We start from the raw sequence: 15966 nt of genomic DNA on the forward strand, positions 1-15966 counted from the left end.
GAGCCTGGAGGCTGTTTCAGATTCTGTGTCTCCCTCTCTCTCTGACCCTCCCCCGTTCATGCTTTGTCTCTCTCTGTCTCAAAAATAAATAAACGTTAAAAAAAAAATTTTTTTTTAAATTGCCTAGTATAAAAAGGGTAAGAATGTAGCTGTAAATATCTGAAAACACTACTGCATTTCCCTCTTTAATTTTTTTTTTAAGTTTATTTATTTTGAGAGACAGAGAGCAAGCAGAGGAGGGGCCGAGAGAGAGAGAGAGAGAGAGAGAGAGAGAGAGAGAGGGGGAGAGAAGGGGAGAGAGGGGGAAGGAGGGAGGGAGGGAGGGGGAGAGGGAGAGAGAGAGAGAGAGAGAGAGAGAGAGAGAGAGAGAGGGAGAGAGAGAGAATCCCAAGCAAGCTCCACACTGCTTGAAGTGTGTGAAGCGTGAAGCCTGATGCGGGGCCTGAAAGCGTGAGCTGTGAGATCATGACCTGAGCCAAAACCAAGAGTTGGACGCTCAATCGACTGAGCCACCCAGGCACACCTCGAATAACCAGGCACCCAGGTTATTTTATTAGAAAAGATACATTAATCAGAAACATCACAGAATGAGGAGAAAGATTTTTATAGTAACTCATAAAACCAAACATAAATGTTTATTTCCTACTTATTCTCTATTTTAGCACCTACCAATAAGGTAAATGTCTTTAATATGTCCAATAAAATATTCCTTTATGTTCCTGAAATTCATTAGGAATGAAAAAATATTCGAACACATCAAATTCAAACATACTAGGTAATAGTTTAAATGGCTTTCTAAGATAAAAATTTTAACTTACCTTCTGTTCCAGTTCATTTTTTCGGTAGTTAATAGTAATGGAGTAGTAGTGTCTGTTTAGTCCGTGAATTAACGCCTATATATATAAATTATTAGAAAAGGACAAATTAATATTTTGCATGTAAAAGACAGTTCAAAACTGCTGACATATCCTGTAAATAGTATCTTTACCATCTTCTAAAAAAAGTCTTTTAACCTAAATAAATGAAAATGTATTTTTTTTTTCAGCTATAAGTTTAGAAGGTTTAGAAGTACAGGTCACACATTCTTCAAAATATCATACACAGCAGCACAAATTCAACAGTTTCAGTAGCCTTGCTCAGAGTCAGAGACAGGGTCTGACCTCACTGTAATTTAAGTTACAAACTAATTATTCATAATCTATAAATAATACTTAATTTGTTAAGTCTGATTTTATGATACCTAGGGGCTCTTTGTTATTTCAAAAGAAAAGCCTAAAATTTAGTCATAATAATACACTTATCTTTTCACACACAACATTAATCTGGGGTTTCCCTGTTTCTTGATTCAGTTCTACAGAGTCATATATAGAGTCAAATAATTGTGTCTACACATGTCTCCAAATTAACAAAGTCCGTTGATCTTAACAAAGTCCTCATGATCTTAACCAGTGAGAGCAATCTCACTAACCAGAATTTTTTCCACTGCACTTGTCTTCTAAGACAAACAGGAAGGTCATAATAAAAATTTAAGCTAATAAAAAAAAAAAAAATTTAAGCTAATGACATGGCTTTATTAAGAAACAATGAAATCTGTCTGTGATGAAATCCATGTGCAACTGTTCAAATAATGGAACGTTAGCAACAGACGTTCAAATGGGGTTCAGAATGGTACTCTGGGAGACCCTCTATCTGCCTAGTAAGACATTAAAGTACAGAAATACACCTTGGATTTATGTTCAACAAGTATAAAAACAAAAAGCATTTGGGGCGTAACTCAAATATAAAGCTAAAGCTGACCAAAACCACCACCACACTCTCTAATTGTTGGAATTTTACAGTTAAGGTCTTAAGGTATTGAGGTAGAGGAGGAAGGGGTAGAAAGGAAACATTTAATGAATACTCAGCCTCCGTCTTGCACATTAAGTCTTCTAATCTTCACAACAACCCAGTAAGGTAGACTGGTTCTATTTTTATTTTGACAGATGAAGAAAATATAACACAATTCTTAATCTGTACCAGTTTTATATCAAGGCAAAGATGGGATTTGAACCTGAGTATTTCTGGCTCCAAAGCCCATGTTTTTTCTACCATACTATGCCACAACGTATCTTAGGAAATTCTTGGATTCATAAGTCTTTACACTTTAAAGAACCAGGATAAAAACAAAGCATAGCCAGTCTTATTTTAAAACTTTGCTACTAGCAAAAATTATTCCACCAAGTACTAAAACATTTTAATATGTACTATAACAATCCATTCTTATCCTAACATCTGCTATAATAAAAAGGTTGATGTACAAAATTAAAGTACTAAATGTATCCATTAAATCCTTATTCATCTCAATAATCATCAGGAGTAGTGAGTCAAATTTCAGTGCTCACACATGCTGTGCTATGCAGATCAAAAAGTGGAATTAGGGGCGCCTGGGTGGCTCAGTCGGTTAAGCCTCCGACTTCAGCTCAGGTCATGATCTCGCAGTCCGTGAGTTCGAGCCCCACATCGGGCTCTGTGCTGACCGCTCAGAGCCTGGAACCTGTTTCGGATTCTGTGTCTCCCTCTCTCTCTGACCCTCCCCCATTCATGCTCTGTCTCTCTCTGTCTCAAAAATAAGTAAATGTTAAAAAAAAATTTAAAAAAAAATGGAATTAATCAGGGCCTCCCTTAATATGTACTAGTATTTATGTAAATTAGGAAGTGTATCCTCTGGGTAGAAGAATCAGAAAAAGGTACTAGTCCTTCCCGTGGATAAAGCCCAAGTGGAGAGCGGAACACTAGATTTCAGTTGCCAATTGTCCCCTCATTGAAGTGCCTTTGTACAATGCCCTAACTACATACTTCTACATAGCAGCCATAAAGCTAGTAACGCCTATAGCCAATAAACGCAAAAATCAGCCAGTGTGCCCACAGTCTACATTTTGGAGGGTAATTATACTGCTAAAATATACAGTTTGGGCTTTGAAGGCACTACCTACTTTTCACTTAACATTATTTAGATAAAAGAGGTAAAACTAACACAGTATGAAAGATTAGTAGGTATCATAATAAAAAATATTTAAGCTTAAATAAAATGATATCCCCAAGCAGTCTTCCAGTTTCACTTACTCACTGTGTAAGTGAGCACTGTGTAACACCAGCACATTCCAAATCACAATAATTCGGCCAGGTACAGTCCTCCTTCCACATAAGCCCCCCAAACTCAGCCTCAGTGAATATTAAATTCTCTCAAATTAACCAATTTAGGGGTGCCTGGGTGGGTCAGTCGGTTAAGCGTCCGACTTCAGCTCAGGTCACGATCTCGCGGTCTGTGAGTTCAAGCCCTGCGTCGGGCTCTGGGCTGATGGCTCAGAGCCTGGAGCCTGCTTCCGATTCTGTGTCTCCCTCTCTCTCTGCCCCTCCCCCGTTCATGCTCTGTCTCTCTCCGTCTCAAAAATAAACAAACATTAAAAAAAAAAAAATTAACCAATTTAGTTGACAAGTTGAGGCAGCATATACCAAACATAAGATTAGTTTTATCAAGAGGGAGAACTAACCATTTGGAAGGGTCAAATTACAAATTAAACAGAATATACAAAAAAGGCCACAGTATGTCAGAGAGATAAAGAAGAAAGTTATACAGCTAGGAAAGTTCCTAAAACATCACTACATAACTTTTTGATTTACACTTAACAAACATATGATGGACTTAGGAAAATCTTCATTAAAACAGGGTTCATTCTCAAAGCTCATTCATTAATTGGCTACTTAAAATCCGCAACAGTTTCGGGGCACCTGGGTGGCTCAGTCGGTTGAACATCCGACTTCAGCTCAGGTCATGATCTCATGGTTTGTGAGTATGAGCCCCACATCGGGCTCTGTGCTGGCAGCTCAGAGCCTGGAGTCTGCTTCTGATTCTGTGTCTCCCTCTCTCGCTGTCCCTCTCCCCCTCATGCTCTCTTTCTCTCAAAAATAAATAAACATTAAAAAATTTTTTTCTTTTAAATCCGTAACAGTTTCTCAGAGAAGCACTGTTATAAAAGTCTGATTCTATTCTATAATATTGTATACTATGGGCTAAATAAGCTTTCAGTGGCTGGCCTGGGAAACCAGCCACCTTTTACAACACTGTTTCTATGATAGTATATTTTGGATTTACTAACAGCATTTAGCTTATTTATGTGCTTCCTGTATATCCTGATCCTGGTTTTCTATGCTCAAATCCTGTAACCTTTCAAGAAGAAAATTCTGCCTAGGTTGGTACTCATTATCAGAGTAAGGTGCTATCTGTTCTAGATTAAGAATGTCCCCATAGACAAAGGGGAGTTTTGAGATCTGTTGATTAACTTCCAGGTTACTTCTATGCTGTTTTAGTTCATCTTTATAGTAGAGCTTCATAATTTTATTGGCATGACAAATTCAAAACAAGTATACAAGTAATCATTACAGTGAAATAAACTTCAAAATCAATCACCATTTGAATTATTCAAATATTTATTCAAATTCTGCTAACTACCTTTTTGTACCTTTTAAATTTTGAACTGTATAAATATATTATCTGTGCTAAAATTCATTATTTAATTAAATTCCAAGTGCAGTATAAAGAACCAGGAGCACAGGTTATAAATATCAGTTCCTACGTTAATTAACTATGAAACCTGGGCAAATTTTGAACTGTCTGGGCCTCAATGGTTCCTTCCAGGGCAACAGTTTTATAACTCTTCAAAAAAAAAAAAAAAAAAAGTTTTTCAAACAGCTTAACTCTGTTAGACAATGCAATTGTATTCAGGGCTACACTTAGAGGCTCACGGTCCCTGAACAATGCATGTGTGCATCAAAAGTTACCAAATTTCCATGCAGTTCACAACCCAAGCTTCACTTATACTATGGTTCTCAAAGATTTGAAATGCTCTGAACGGTGTCAGTGGAATATAGTTTAACATTTTTAGTTACTAAAATAAAATGCTTGTTAACTCTCAATCCTATTACCTTTGACAATAATGGTCAAATATTCCAAGGACAAAATAATACAAAGTCTCATATATTAAAACAAAAGTCCATAGGGTGGGCACTATACTTCTGCCTATCAGGATTAAAATGGCTTCCCTTATTTAAAACATGGAAGTTAACATAAACTTTGTCTATTAGCTTTGTTTTATGGTACCTATTTCAACCCTGTTTTCGTGTTTTAAAAATAATGTTTTCTTTAAGTAATAAACGTTTCACAGTAATAAGTTTAGGAAACACGGAAAAGGAAAAACAGGAAAAAAATTCCATAATGCCACCACCAAAAGTAATCAATACTAATATCTTGGTATAGATACATAGGCACAGTTTATAAAATATGTATTTGCTAAGAGAACCTTTATATCCTATTTTATAACCTTTTTTCTTAACATATTTTGAATTTTCCTCAAATTATTAAACAGTAATCTATAAAATAATCATAATTTTCCCCACTACTGTAAGTATAACAGAAAAAAAAATCAATGTTAGAGAAGCATTAGTAACCACCAGCATAAGTGGTTTCTATCCCCAGTTACAAAGAAGTTGGTTTAGGAGGAAGGCCCCTCTTAACACGAACTAATTTTCCTTCAAAATAAAAGCCTTTTGGAAAGGCTCCTGATCCCCAAGTCAAAGATTCTGCTAACATATATTAAAAGTCCATTATAAATATTACCATTCATTTCAGATTCTTCTGAGTTGCTTTCTTTCTAGCTTGTCTTAGAAAACTAAGAAATAAACTGAGGGTTGATGGGGGGTGGGAGGGAGGGAAGGGTGGGTGATGGGTATTGAGGAGGGCACCTTTTGGGATGAGCACTGGGTGTTGTATGGAAACCAATTTGACAGTAAATTTCATATATTAAAAAATAAAAAAAAAAAAGAAAAAAATAAAAAAAATAAAAAAAAAAAAGAAAACTAAGAAATAGTTCTGTCTATGGCCATACCACCCTGAACGCGCCCGATCTCGTCTGATCTCGGAAGCTAAGCAGGGTTGGGCCTGGTTAGTACTTGGATGGGAGAAATAGTTTTAAGGTGTGGCTTTGTTCTGTCACTTGTTGGCTTAATCCCATTTGAGTGTTTTAGTACTGAAATTGTCTTAAAACTATAAGGCACTCAGATAGATGACATTCTGATGGGCGCTATTTAAACTGTGAAATAAATATATTTACAGATTTTAATTACAAGGCAAAACAAACTAAAATGAAAGGAAAAACAATGATGTTGTAGCTATTATATACACAGGTCTTTCTAACTTGGGTTTGGAACTTGCTTTATTTATAAGGTCTACCTTAAATGACAGACTGTAAGGTAGCACCGAAAAATAAAAACTGGACTGCTGTAGAAAAAAACAGATTTTAATATTGATTTTACTCAATTTATAAAGTTAAAAAGCAGTGTTTACATTTAAGACATGAAATTGGCAACAGGTGGCTGTTGACTTGCAATTAGTAAAAACTTCTGGCAGAAATATACCATGTAGTAATCACAATGATCTTGGATTGTGAGATGCTACTTAACCTTTTGCAAAAAAATAATGAAGCAGTATGATACTATGGGGGTTTATAAGAAAGGTCATTATCACAGGCTAAACAGGTCCAATAATATATTCTCCTGGAACATACAAGCATGGGCTTGTCTGTACCCAATCAAAAACACTGGTAGCTTATTTCATACTCATTAAACTCTGCAGTTTTCCCTGACTTGTAAAAAAATTTTATGCAAAAGCAACACACCTCAATTCTTTGAAACAAAACATTTCACTTCTGAAAATTTCAGATGAGCAACTGCTACAAAAGTAAGCATCTAAAGGTATAAAGTTATCAGAGTGTAACCCAGGCTTAACCATGGTTAACTATCAAAGCCACAACTCCCCAAAGACAATCATATGACAGAGCAAGGTTTCAGAAGGCAAGAAGTAATAGCTACTATAATGTCTTTGTCCTATGTGTTCTATTAAACCAAACTGGTATTTCTGTCCATTTAATTAATCTTCAGAGAAGCAATTAACTATATAGACACAGTTTGTGGTGCATTTAAAAACACATTTAAAATAATCTTTGCAAACAATAAAGATTTGTGTAAAAACAATGAGACACGTGAATGATACACAGAAAACATTAATCACTCAGGAGGATATTAAATGCCCACATAACTGTGAGAACGACGGTTGACATTATTAGAGCAAGACATAAATGAATCAAAAGTAATACACAGATATGTTTTGTAGAATTTGTTTTAAATGTGGAGAGTAAACAAAGAAAAGGTAGAAAACTTTAAGTACCATTTAGGAATTCTGTCTCAAGGTGTATCAATTTTCCCATTTTTAATGCTATGAGAAATGTCTACTAACCAATCAATAGTGATACCTAACGCACTCTACCTGAAACTTGTGTTGGTCCTTGACTACAACGTTAACCATGCAAAGCCATAAGGTACTCTCAAGATAAAGGCTCCCCTATGCTCCCAAAAAGGGTATCCTCAAACTATGTTAGGAAAGTTTAAAGACTCCACAAAAAATGGACTCATAAATGAGCAAATCTAACTTTTGCAACAGAATTTCCATAATCATCTTCTCAAGCACAAGAAAAACTAATTGCAAACAAAATGCTAAGTATCAGATTTTAATATGACCATTTATAATAGGCTTTTAAAATGTAAAACAGAGTTTTAACACATTATCAAATACAGGCATTACCTGGATAGATGGCTTGTTTAAATGACCCAGATTTGAGGTTGTTTGTCTTGGTTCATGTCCTAAGACCATCATATTAGCATTGATCAATCTGAAGGCATCGATAACAACCTGTAAAAATAAGGTGTCCGGTCAATTCTTTTTTAAAAAGCAAGTGATGATGCCAAGCAACAGTGGACAAGGCATGATCAACTTGCATCTGTTTCTGGCCTATTTCCAGAAAATCATTTAATTATAATATTAATAAAAAAGAACCTCCTGCTGACTGTGCCATCAGCACACCACCCTCTATCTTGTAATGTAAGGTGACACCAATTATTGCAATTTTCATGAAGCAGTAAAGAAAAACATTAACTTTGCATCTTTAGTATTGAAATACATCATTACTAAACTGACACAACCAAACAGCCTTCATTGGTGTGCATGTTTGTCACCTAAATTTTACCTAATCAAAATGAATGACAAAGAGAAACTAAAACTGAAAGTGAGCACAAGCTAAGGGACCACATGTAAAGCCCAGCCCTGTCACATCAATTATACTACCACAGTACTTGAAATGACAACAAAATTACAGCCAGCAAGGCACTTGCTCCACGTATTCTCTTCTAGTCAGATACCTTTTACTTCTTGTGACTATAAAAGACTTTATACCTTGTCTGATGGCCTTAAATATCCAAGCCACTGTCAAGGAATAGGAGGCAAATACGAAAAAACCAAGGTCATCTGTGCTTTAAGCCAGGAACATGGTATAGAATGATATGGCCCTAAGTTCATAGTACAGAAATAACAGTAGGTATCATCTTTTTCTAAGTGTATTCAATATTTCCATAAAAAAAGAGTACATAGTCTTACATGATACAGTATTATCTGTTCTTTTATATTAAGAAATTTAACAACCATCACATAGTATCCTAACATTTTTTTTTTCTGTTCATTGTCATGGATTTGATAGAACTCGTTTAAGTTTTATGTAAAGCACTGGGACTTAAGACAGATACTTCTTTCTGGGAATTTAAATCAATTACCTAGATAATAAACTCAATACTGCCATCACATAAAAAAAAATTTAAGCAAGATAATGTATTTTTCTATATTTGCCTTTAAGGTGCTTTAACTGAGATTTATTAATGTTATAAAAGCAGCCATCAACTAGACTGTTTCCCATCTGTATTAGTTTGAGTATAGTTGAGTAAGTTTAGTTGAGTAAGAGGTAGAAAATAAAATTTATTTTTAAGTTAAGCCACATGAAATCTAATCACATCTGAAAAATCTGTTCAGAGTTATATATGCATGTTGTACACTAAAGAACAAAATCTAAAGAAAGAAAAAGAAAATCACCCTTTCTAAAAGGCTACCATGAAGGGTCAACAAACAGTATCAAAGAATACAAACTTAGACCGAAGCATTACAAGAAGTATCCACTCCAGCAGGCCAAAAAAAAAAAAAAAATCAACTTTGAATTTTGCTTTTATTTCTAACAGTCTGAATTTCCCCAAAGAGTCCTCCTGCCTCAAAATAAAACCAAGTATCCCCAGAACATACATGATTTAATAGTTTTGGAAACTTTTTTCTTTCCTCTACAATAACTGAAATTCAGACTCAACTTTCACATTTATATACAAATGAATATGGCCTAGGTTTATACCTCCTGCTTATACTTAAAATTTTTTAATCATTTATTTTCATATAGCAATAATAAAAATAGGTACTAATATCAGGCATGCTTTAGTAAAAAATTTCAATCACTTGTTTAAAAAACAAAGAAGTAAAATTTTCTACTAAAAAACACATAAGATAAAATTAAAATGTAAGCAAAAGGAGAAAAATGACTATTTTAATAGACAGATGTACTTAAATAAATGCAGGATTAAGAACTTCCACCATTTAAGTGTTGCAGTAAACTTAAGAGCAAAGCATCATCTTGGCCCAACTGTTCTTAGAAACCTTTGATTCCATTTTAAAAATTTTAGTAAAATCATTTGTAGGAAAAAACAATCCTACAGAACTATGAAAATTCCATCATATATCACAATAAAATGTCTATGTATTTTTTTTATACTGAACACTTTTAAACAAACAGCAGGCAGCTATTTTACATGCAAAAATCTCTGTAATATTTCTCTGGAATATTATAAGCAGGTGTGAAACTTCATAAAAAGGAAATGAAAATACCAGCTAAGTAGGTATTATGATCAGTTAGAAACAAATCTAAAATAGAAAAAAATTAAATTATATTAAATAAAACATTTTAAAGGTGATACACTGCTCAACTAATAAATGATGGCCTGTGTGAAATTACATGCTTAGATTGACAATTCCTGAACAGCAATATGATAGCCAATAGAAAATAATACTTTAACTACACCAAGATTAAAGGAATTTGCTGCCATCGCTATAGCAACTGTCTTAAGGAAACTAACATGTTCAACAACCTGCAGACCAAAATTAGATTTAGTACGCAATAAAAATATAAATATGGCAATATAGTCTACATTTTAATTTCTGTACAATTTTATAATTGCCTTCTGCGCTGTGAGAATAAGTGGGTTTCTCCTTTAGAGCAACCTATCAAAATAGACTCATTAATGTCCAGTGCACTAATGAGCAATGGGTGAAGAAGGTGTTAATTATGCCACAGTAAGATTCAAGAAAAAGCCCTGGTGAGCACTTGGAGGTGTGTATAAGCTGAAGGCATTTCTCCATGTTTATGTATTTACAGCAAGATGCAACACAATGACAGCAAAGTGGTCACTCCATGGATAAGAACGGTATCTTAGATACAATATACTGCACAAAGAACCCCCAAAGATTAATTAAGGTTTGGGGGAGGGGACAAGGGAAAGAATCCATTTTTGGAGCTGTATGAATTTTCTAAACAGTTTGTTTTAAAATATACACACATTAAACCAGTTCAGTTTATATCTTATAAATCCAAATAGTAATTTAGCCAAAACTCTTTGCATAAAAACTACCTCATTAATATGTACTAACAAAAACTTCCAAACTAAACTATAAAGAATATTTTCAGGAATATGATGCTAGACTTTTATAATTCCTTCCCATGCTGAAATCCTATATACCACATTGAATCTATCCACCAGCCTGACCATTTAATTTTTTCTGGTACAAGTGCCTTGAGACTTTTCAGAGGTCACTGCAACAGTAGACAGCTTATAACAAAACCATTAGCAGTTTGGCTAGCTTAGGGAAACCTCTTACTTTCCTTTTTTGTTTATTATCACTGCATGAATCTGCAGCATATGATAGTTTATAATTTCTCAGGCTTGTTAAATTCATGTTAAAGGTCTGTTTTCTTGTTGAATAAATTTTGTTCATATAATGCTGCCTATTTCATACACTCAGTCTTTAATAGCACCTTTGGTCTATGCGCAACTCACAGATCAAAACAGAGGACTAAAATAGGGGTTGATGATGCTATTTACATGTGTGATTCCTGCTGTCTTCTTGTTAGTAGCTTTAATATAATAGAAGACCTTGTCTGTTTTGTAATTAACACATCTTTACTGGAGAGATATTTGGAAGTGATTGCTGTGAATATACTGGTTAGTAAAATAAACACAATCACACACCACTTTCTGTTATCAGACAAATTTGTGAATTGTACACATTATACTCCAGATCAACAAACTGTGATATAACAGCCAAGTAGAAGACACATATTTATATAACCCTTTATTTTTCTGAAAATATGTATTCACTCTGACCTTGCAAATATAATTAGCTTGTGGGATGTGCAGATTTCAGTACCATGGTTGCTTTACTAATTGCAACTCTTGGAAATAGATACTAAATATTTGGAAGCTGCCAATACAAAATAAAAACTGCATCTTTTTTGTACATCTGTCTTAGCTTATAAAAGCAAAATAGTTTTAAAAACAATACTGTGTTCCATATTTATTCCAAGCACACCCAAGGGTCAAGGACCTATCATTTCATTTTAATAACGAATCTGGTTTAGGACTCAAAACTGTAATTATTTCCAAATTCAAGCTTAACCCATAATTTTTTGGCTTCTTTCATAAGTATAGTACAGTTTATCCAATATGCTATTTATTTGCAAATTCATATTTTCATATCAACTGCTAGGTCACTGAGAGACTAAATTTCTAAAGCATCAACCTATGTAAACCCAATGTTTACTTTCAAAGGAGGCTCTCTTCTTAAGCAAAGCTCTTAAAATTAGTTTAATACAAAGGTTTCTGAAAGAAAATGCATAAGCACTTTTGGCAGTAGTTACTAGAATTATAATCTCTACGTCTCCGTGTCTCTCTTATAACAGTAGCTGCCTTTGGCATTTCCAATTGCATTTATATTGAAGTCAATGACTATGGAAAGTGTTTACATAAAAATAAACAGAAGTAGATTTTTTTTAAAGCTTGAAAGAAAACTTTTAAGACCTCAAAATCAATGTCAAATGTCAAAAAAAAAAGAAAAAACGTTGTAATTCAGTTACCAATTACATTACATACTTAAAAGTACATACACCTACTACCGTATCTAATGACTATAAAAATGCTAGTGTAGCAGCACTCCATATCAAATACTCTTTATCACCTAGAAATGACCTGTTATCAACTGCTTAGGTTATCTCTAGATTCTTTAAAAATTAAGGGTGCATGTGACCTGGGAGTACTGCTGGGGTTTGTGACCCTTTCGTTACTTCTGCTGCCATGCACTGCCAGACATCTATAAGAGAAAAACATCTTCTGTCTCTTGTAAGCCCACAGCATAAAAAATTCAAAGAAATCTTACTTTTTATGCCATTTCCAATGAAAAGCACTAAGAACTAAAACTGACTCATGCCAAATGCATATCACTGAATTGCTGTGATTTCTTAGTCTCAAGTTTGCAACACGGAAATTATTTATAAAATGTCAATTTTAGCTCTGGAAAAGAAATTCCTATGTGTATGTACATTTTCTTTCTTCATCCTTGGAGAACTGCTTACTGTAGCTAGAGATCTGTAGTACAACTTCAATATACTGGGAGAAAAGGGGGATGGGGTGGAACTAGCATAATGTATTTTTTTTGACAAGTGAAGACATGCATCAAAAAATGCAAACAGTAAGTTCAGCAGGATTTTTTCTGGTATGCACGTAGTCGGTCTGGTATAGGTACCTAAACGCTTGAGACACAGGAGTCAGAATCCTGCCTAAGTTACAATTGTGGTTCTTCAATGGCTAGCTCAGCGATCCAGGGTAAGTTATTTACGCTCTCAATGTCTCCATTTGCTCATGAACGACACCTCACAGAGTTGGTGATAAGATTAAATAAAATATATGTGTACTTGCCACTGTAGTTCTTAGTGTTATTAACTGTGGCAGTCACAGAGTAGCCAGCTCAGACCTCCTTTCAGACAGAACCTGCTTCAGAGAGCATCGCTGACTCACCACTTCCACATGCTACACCTTTGGATCTTCTGGGAGTTCACCCTAAGTCATGTTTTCCTTGGGCTACTCCCAGCCAATGAATGAGTACCCTGGGGGTACTAGAACCTAGGATTACTCTAAAGGCAACTTTGTCTCAAGGACTCCCCATCAGTCTGGCTGAAACTTTCTCAGAAACATGTTGTAGTCTGGTATTTTTCCTACCCAATTCTACCTTTCCTTTTTCCTTCTACAGGGTCAGACCTGTACTGCTGTCTGAAGGGTCTCCCCTTTATCCATCACAGGTGCTTACCATAATAAATCTCTTACACAACTAATTCCATTTTGGTACCTGCTTCTTGGAACACCCAAACTGACCTGGTAAACAAGGTAGAATACTGCTACTACAACAGTGTTAAAGTTAGAAAAAAGCTACTCCAAAACCAAATCAGAATTATAAATTTGGCATCTGCAGGCACTTGACATATGAAAACATCAACAGAAAATGAGGGAGAAATATTGAAAAAAAAATTGAATGTTTATTATTTATTTTTGAGAGAGAGAGAGGGAGGGAGGGAAGGAGAGAAAATCTGAAGCAGACTCCAGGCTCTGAGCTGTCAGCACAGAGCCCGATGCAGGGTTCGACCTCATGAACCACAAGATTCATAATCTGAGCCGCAGTCGGATGCTTCACCAACTAAGCCACCCAAGCACCCCAAGGAAGAAACATTTAAAGACCTCTATTTCCTTAGGAAAATTCCTAATTAAAGTTTTTTAAAAAGTATACAGTTATGCTAAATATTATTATCTCTTTTTAAAAATGACAATATGCCTGGAATCTTGACACTCCGGTATAACAGATATTTCTAGATTGTGACAAATAAACACTAAACTTAAAGACTGAACTTCTCAGAGGACTATTAATGATACAAGAGACTATCATCTCTGGGTCACTGGTGTGATATCAACTCAGAGTACCAATTCTATCTGGTGGCTACTCACCCACAGTCTATATTAAATGAACAAGTGACTTCAGATTCCTTTCTGGTATACACAAACTAAAGCAATATAGTTGATATGCTTCTTGACAGTTCCACAAAAAGGAGAGAAAGAAAAGACTTTAGAGACTAAAGGCTGAAGCTCAACCATGTTAACAAGATGGTAGGGCAGGTGAATACGAGGAATAAAGGACTTACATACATTTCTTGTGCAGTAATATCACCTTCAAAGAAAAATGCAAACATATCCTTCAAACTGCCATCTCTCAATAGGAAAGGTCATTTTTGTAAGAAAAATATGTAATGGTTAATACTTTGTTGTGTATCATTTTCGTATTTTTATTGAGCTTATTAATTAAATACTGTATAGAAATTATCTTGTTTAAATCTCTCAACAACCAAGAGGTAAGTATTAATATTCTCAATTTATGGATGAGAAAATTGAGGCTCAGAGAACTTGGATAAATTAAATGAGGTGACACAACCAGCAAGTGATACCACTATGATCTGTACATACACAACACGCCAAAGTCAGTACTCTTCACCACGAAGCTATTTGATATAACACTTTCTCCTATCACAAAACAAGAAAAGACTACTCTGAGATCAGTTATGACAGCAGCTTTGTGTGCTACCCACCATCAAATAAATATCCATTCCCCAGAAGAGTACCTGGCATACATAATATGGTATAGAATAAACACCTATTAAAACCAACAGCTCCAAGGAAAGCATTTTATATAAAGTTTTATCATTCATGTTCATTCTTCCTCAAAAAAGGGTCATTATCTATAAACATCTAATCACTATCTTTACAAAATATATACTTCCCACCTCCTATCACTGATCAGTTTTGAAATTCATAAAGTACTCTTCCATGACATACTGAACCAAAAAACCCAAACATCACCAAGTACTGACCTACGTATAGAATAAAAACTGCATACAGTAAAGCAATTTGGAATGTAAGAAGTGGCACTGGGTATCTATTAATTAGCTTCCTAGCCATCTAAGAATAATCATTCAGGAATCAACTATGACCTACAAAAGTAACTACCCCCAATGATAAGAACATATTAAATCTATTAAAATTAAGTCCCGGGTACAGAAACATCCTCACAATTAACAAGGGCTAATGTCAAATCATTTCAGTATGATCTTAAACAATTACTATATATATGGGTTATGGAAAAGCTTCCTCTACAAAGTTATGATTTCCATTTGCTGGCACAATACTGGAATTAATAACAGGGGATAGATCTTGTTCTTCTCTATGTCTCCAGTGTATGCCTGGGACACGGTAGTGATCAGGAAGTACCTGTTAAATCAATGACCAAGGATCTTTAGATTGGGGGAAGAAAAGTATTCAAGAATCAAAAGTCAATAAATAATATTCTTACAGATAATGCAAAGAGTTTTAAAGGTTCTCCTATACCTTTACTGAAACAGCTTAATTTGAAGTGGATGTAGATCACCCAAAATGCATAATAAGTACTAAACTATAATAAAGTAGGTCAGAGACTACATTATTAATACAGGAACTATAAATTAAAAGAACTATACTAAGAACTGTTAGTTCTATATAAGATTTATGTTTCTTAGAATTTTAAACATAAAATTGCTTTAACATTCGTAGCTGACAATTTCTGATTATATCAGCTAAGTAAGTATTGTAAACTATTAAGCTTGTCTATCGGGAATACTGTAGGCACATTAGCACCTATAATTTCTTAGGTAGCCTCACAAATTAAATCTGAGAATTTTATAAAACTTCAAATTGATAATAAGAGTGTAAAACAGGAAGCAAACAAAAGATAATATAGTAACTAAACTTGTTCCAAGAGTTGGATGGGTATGCTCACAGAGCTATATTAGGAGTAGAAATAGAATTTTTATGTGTCCTATTTTCTAT

General features: G+C 34.6%; 1 protein-coding gene across 1 annotated transcript in view; it reads right to left on the reverse strand.

Annotated features, from left to right (window-relative positions):
* PSMD14 (proteasome 26S subunit, non-ATPase 14) overlaps window positions 1-15966 on the reverse strand; it is a 98272-nt gene that overhangs the window by 18345 nt on the left and 63961 nt on the right. Inside the window, exons 8-9 of the mRNA XM_019457612.2 lie at window positions 7673-7780; window positions 819-893 (exon numbers count right to left, since the gene is read on the reverse strand). Of these exons, the coding sequence (XP_019313157.1) occupies window positions 819-893; window positions 7673-7780 (183 nt within the window). The remainder of the gene's footprint in view (window positions 1-818; window positions 894-7672; window positions 7781-15966) is intronic.

The sequence above is a fragment of the Panthera pardus genome, unplaced genomic scaffold (assembly GCF_024362965.1).
Source record: "Panthera pardus isolate Hobbes unplaced genomic scaffold, ASM2436296v1 HiC_scaffold_10, whole genome shotgun sequence".
Classification (NCBI taxonomy): Eukaryota; Metazoa; Chordata; class Mammalia; order Carnivora; family Felidae; genus Panthera; species Panthera pardus.